A 5,947-nucleotide genomic window follows, 5' to 3' on the forward strand; every position below is an offset into this window, starting at 1 on the left:
ATCAGCGCCACCTCAGCAACTTGTTCCTTTCACTTAACCCATCACACTCACTAATATCCATCACTATAACCACATTTACCTCACTTTAATATTTTATGATTGTTATTATTTTTATTATTAATTGTTATTATTATTATTTTTTATAAATCGTATTATATAAAATAAAAAAAATAATTAAAAAAAATCAAAAAAACTATAATAACATAAAAACTTTCATTAATTTAAAATCACACATTATATTAAAAAAGTACAAATAAAATTTTAAAAAGATACATAATTAAAGCTACAAATTTAAAAAGATAGGATTTAATCTTCTTCGTCGTCGGACTTGTACTCCTTGTCGTATTTTTTTTGTGAGTTGGTGATATTTCATAACTAAATCATATTGTTCCGGGAGAATGTCGGTAGAAACCTATTGAGATAGAAGTCTTAAACCGTCAAACTTAGTACGCGTTTGTGTTTTCTTTCGTTACTCCTCCATAGTAAGCCTTATCGCAGTCGCGGAATCAATAACACGAGCCCGTGCCTCTTCCGAAGACAAACGAGAAGCTACATCTGATGAACCGGAACTTTTAGCACTTTTTGAACAATCGCGACCTGGAGGACGACGGATACGATCTCCTCAGAATAAATGCTCCAAATTTGGTACATTCATGTTCGGTTTCGGTGTCGGGTGGGGATCTTCAAGATTAAGGGTTAAAGCTATAAATACGCTCCATACTTTCACTTTTGTTCCAAAGTAGGCTATATACCCAATAAAATACCAGCGTAAGCTATATACTTTCAAAAGTGTGCCAATATGAACGCATTTATCTTGTTAACCGGTTAAAACAAAAATGAGCGAACAATAGTGAAAGTATATAGCCTACATTGAAATAATTTATTTTTGTATATAACCTACATAGGAACACAAATGAAAGTATATAACATAATTGTAGTCATATAATATTAAAAAAAATTGTTAAAAAATTGATTTTACTGGTTCAGCAGGTAACGGTCGCCAATAGCCTACATTAGAACACTTATTGAAAGTATGTGACCTACACTGATAATTTATTGAGTATATAGCCTACATTGGAAGAAAAGTAAAAGTATATAACGTATTTATAGCTTTAACCCCTAGATTAGTTGACTCGGGTTGGGGCGTTTGTTATTGAAGCCTTCATATATCAAAAATTGAGGACATTCTTTTATACTTTTTCAAGCATCTTCATATGCGAATGTCCTAGTCGTTTGAAGTTCGAAGGCTTTTTTCGCATGCTTCATATATCCGCGTCCAACTCTCCACTTTTCCAATGTTTTGAAAGCTTTTTGTATATTCCAATGAAGATCTGGATGTCTTTACACATCTTACTCCATTTTCCCGTTCATTTGATCTTGTCAACGAGGCTCACGGACCAAACTATTGTATTCCACTCGTACGGTGGACCACAATGTCCCGGTAGTTTGAAAGTTTCCGATAATTTTGTATTCAGAAGCACGCGCCCAACATTCAGCTAAAATTCAACTTTCTTCATCGGACCTAACATTTGCCCATCTTCCTTTACCACGTGACTCCGGTATTTGTGTTTCTTCGACTTCTTCGTTCTCAAATTGAGTTTCTTGGACCACTTTCGGGTCGGGTTGGGAATTTTCCAACGGTGGATTAACATTTTGTTGACACACGACTAGGTGGGGGTTTCCGAAATGTTGTGATCGGTCCAAAACCCACGAAACCACCTTGTGACGTTCCATAACCGCCAAAACCGCCTTGAGGAGGTACAAAACCGCCTTGTGGAGTTCCGTAACCGTAACCGAAACCGCCTTGTGAATAATTTTATTGCGGATAGTTTGGTCGGGGGAAATTTTGGTGGGGGATTGAAGATGATCCCGACATCGGAATGGCAATTTTGTGTTGCGCGCTATCTTGAAGTAACAAATTCCGCATATCGTTAACGACGTTGTTTGATGGTTGTTCGGTAGTTTTTTTTTTTTTTTTTTTGTGTGTGTGTGATTGTTTGGTGTTTTTTTTTTTTTTTTTTTTTTTTGACATTTTTGAAAGTTGAAAAATGAGATAGTTAAAGAAGTTGAGATGGTGTTTGAAATGAGAGTGTTTGTAGTGAGTGAGATAGTAAAATGAGGTAGTATATATAGAAAATAAATAAGTTTTGAAATTAAAAAGGAAAAAAAATAAAAACAACGGTTGGTTAACGGCTCTTTTTAAAAAAAAAATAAAAAATTATTCCAAATAAATAGACTCCACTAAGTGATGAGATATGTCGTTGGATAGCATTTTGGTCGATGGTGGTTCTTTGGCGCCACCAACTGCTGCTGCTAGCAACGGCGCCGTTGCAACGGCGGTCCGATGCAGCTCCAATGTTCGGAGGCGATAAAAGTGGTCTTAAGTTGTGTGCAAAAACACGTTTGCCACGTCAATGGATAATCATTTTATATTCTCCTCCTTAACTTACGGTTGTAGACCAGTAAGAGCTTGACATGCAAACCATGTCATTTTAATGCTACATGTTTTAAGCACATATTCTTTAGTCTTGTAATTAGCAAGGAGGCATGGTTAGTACTTAGTATTGGTAGCTTAAAAATAATCCAATTATTAAAATAGCCAATTGTATTTCGATGATTTTTATTGAAAATGATATTCCTATAATTTAATCATCAGAAAATGACATTTATATAATTTAAAACATCCAAAATTCTTTAATCCTTCTAACTAATCCGTGGAGATGTTCATGAAAGCCACATCACCAAAAAATTTTAACAAACAAATGAAAATCACGTTTCTTCGAATATATGTCAAAAGAACTCTAGCTATATTGTAAATTTCAATAAAAATGTAAGTAAAGTTCAACTCGTTGGCGAGTTTAGGTTGATGCCCGTGGGGTCACGAGACACCATTAGTTTAAAATTCTTATATAGAAAATACTCTTTAATTTGCATAGGACACCATTACATTTAATTACAGGACCCCATATATTTTTCGAATTTATAGTTTTTCTGTTAAATTGTATATGACTCCATTAAATTTAAGTACTCGGACCACATATATTATTCAAATATGTAGGTTTTTTGAAAGTAAACGACCACTAAAATGACATTCAAATATAATTAGTACTGGAAAAAAATTCGAGACCCCATTTAGTTTTGATCCTAGAATCGCCGCTGAGTTTATGGAGCTCCAAATCAAGTAGTCCTTAGTTACTTCATTATTTATAGACTCTAATAAATTTAAACAAATTTAATACGATTAAATCAAATTTTTTACATTGATGATCTCCGTGTTTCCTATACATATACGGACATCATTTGTTTTTTTAGCAAAAAAATCAATAACATTAAACATACACGGACATCATGATATATGTTCATTCACCTTTATTAACTCACATGCAAAATACATGTAATTTGATTATAATAATTGATCCATAATCAGGATATACATTCATGTAATTAATTAAACGAAAATAATTTAATTCGATGTAATAAAGTTATAGAATATGGCAAAAATGCCACATCTACCTCCCCACACCATTAAAAAGTATTTAGGGCCTTGAAACACCTCAATCTTTCTGCTCACACTATCTTTAGTTTTTCTCTTTTCTTATGCCAACTTTTTTCTACTTCATCAATGATTTCACATAGCTTTCAATACCAATCAACTCATATACATATTCATTCATTTTTCATTTTACTTTTAAAAGGCAGTACAGAAAGCCATTTATATGAAGAACCAAATGAAATCCTTGCCTAAAACTTAATCTTTTATTTTTATAAAGTTTTAATCCTTTAGAGTGTCAAGAAGGAATAATATTTAGTTGTTTTATATGATGGAGAAGCTCTCTTTGCCTGTTCAAGAGGATGATCAAATAGATATGCCTCCGGGATTTCGGTTTCATCCAACCGATGAAGAATTAATCACTCATTATCTTTCAAAAAAAGTTGTAAACAACAACTTTTTTTCTAAAGCAATTGGAGAGGTGGACATGAACAAAATTGAGCCATGGGATTTGCCTAGTGAGTTTTTTTTAAACTTGTACTTCTTTTCTTTTCCTATTTTCTTAAAATACTCATTGAAAAGTTTAACTTTTGGGATTCTTTTATTCAAAAAGAGATGGCGAAAATGGGAGAAAAAGAATCGTATTTCTTCTGTCTAAGAGATAAAAAGTATCCTACCGGATTAAGGACTAATAGAGCAACTGCTACCGGCTATTGGAAAGCTACCGGAAAAGATAAAGAAATTTTTCGAGGACGATTGCTTGTTGGAATGAAGAAAACCTTGGTTTTTTACATGGGCAGGGCTCCAAAAGGGGAAAAAACAAATTGGGTAATTCATGAGTACAGACTAGAGGGTAAATTTTCTCTACCAAACTTGCCAAAATCTGCCAAGGTAATATTCTTTCTTCTTAATTCTTCCCCTGTTTTACTCTGTTTTCCCCTGTTTTTTTTGCTCTGTTTCCCCTGTTTATTGCTCTGTTTCCCCTGTTTTTTGTACTAATTTTTTGGTAATTTTAATTAACAGAATGAATGGGTGATTTGTCGTGTGTTTCACAAGAATTCAGATGGGAAAAAATTTCACATTTCAGGTCAGATAAGTATGAATTCTTGTGGTGCTGCTAGTTCTTTGCCACCATTAATGGACTCTCCGTCAGCTATTGACGGCAGGATCATTAATCCAGATACGCTTGATTCGATCCGCGTACCCTGCTTCTCCAATTCAATAGAATTTCAACCAACACACAAAATCGTGATCGATAATTTCATTAACAATCCAATTTTTCCATTCGATTCGAATTCTAATTTGTTGCTCGAAAGCCACTATGATCAAATTATGCACCAAATCCCCTCTAGCTCACCATTTCCAGTTCATGATCAGTCAATATTGAAGAGTTTAATGGGGACACACTATTTCGGATTGAAAACTGAAACAGAGATGGCTACAGGATCACTAGAGACAGGTTCCAGCTCCGAAAAAACAACTGAAATTTCGTCGAGTCTTGAAAAGGGTAAAAGGGTAATTGAAGATCAGAAACACCCATCAACATCAAATGGACCAATTGATTTGGATTGCTTATGGAGTTATTGAAATCAATAATTAGGAACAATAAGTTGTTTATTGATAGAACACATGATCTCGTTTGTGTAGTTGATGGTGCGATGTTGAAACAGAACAAGTGTTGTGCTGAGATAAACATCTGATAATGATAAAGATTTGAAGTTATTTTGTAATTGATTATAAGATGAATGCATAGGTATATTGTATGGTTTTCTTAATTTTATTATCTTTTAATTAAAAATTATTCTCTTATCATATAACGAGGTATTCTAGGTTGGTATTCAATGTTATTAGGTTGTTGACATTTGGTAATTTAGTAAGAGTAATAATAATTAATAGAAATAGAAATAGAATGGTAGTACTGTATGAATTTTATTTACAACATGGGTCTTCTAGGGATGTTGACGGTCTTCACGAGTTGGATAGCGGGCCTGCTGTACCATATGGGCCGAATGATTCTATTGGGCCGAAAGTGGCGGAGTGCCCGGGCGGTGATCTAAATTTGGATGCGGTTGATGGGTGTCGATTGAGGAAGAAAGGTGTTATATTTGGCTCGGGAGCATCGATTCTTTTACTCTTCGTGATGAGGAAGATGACCCGGAAGGTGGAAGCTCGCCAAACATACACAAAGGTTTTTCAAAAAGATTCTTGGTCCACCAACGGTGAAAGGTAAACACGTGGGTTCCTCTAAAGCGTCCACGACCTCCATAGGTATTTTCTTTTGAGTCTCGGTTAGGTAAGGCAGTGACCACTAGAAAGGTTGTCGGGAAGGTTTCTTGTTTGGGTTCGAGAGGGAAGAAGGCTTCGCTTGCCGCGGATGCTCTCAGATGTCCTTGATGTGGTTCCGGTTGGTATTTTGTCTCTCGGGTGATTCCCCATTTCTTTGATTAGATTTTACTT

General features: G+C 34.7%; 1 protein-coding gene across 1 annotated transcript; it reads left to right on the top strand.

Annotated features, from left to right (window-relative positions):
- The first annotated feature begins 3,586 nt into the window (after positions 1-3,586).
- On the top strand, positions 3,587-5,306 carry LOC139866405 (NAC domain-containing protein 79-like). The gene is made up of 3 exons (XM_071854638.1): positions 3,587-4,008; positions 4,104-4,381; positions 4,514-5,306. The coding sequence occupies exons 1-3, from the start codon at positions 3,819-3,821 to the stop codon at positions 5,075-5,077; spliced, it is 1,032 nt and encodes a 343-aa protein (XP_071710739.1). The 5' UTR covers positions 3,587-3,818; the 3' UTR covers positions 5,078-5,306.
- Positions 5,307-5,947: the final 641 nt, after the last annotated feature.

This window comes from Rutidosis leptorrhynchoides, chromosome 9 (assembly GCF_046630445.1).
Source record: "Rutidosis leptorrhynchoides isolate AG116_Rl617_1_P2 chromosome 9, CSIRO_AGI_Rlap_v1, whole genome shotgun sequence".
Classification (NCBI taxonomy): Eukaryota; Viridiplantae; Streptophyta; class Magnoliopsida; order Asterales; family Asteraceae; genus Rutidosis; species Rutidosis leptorrhynchoides.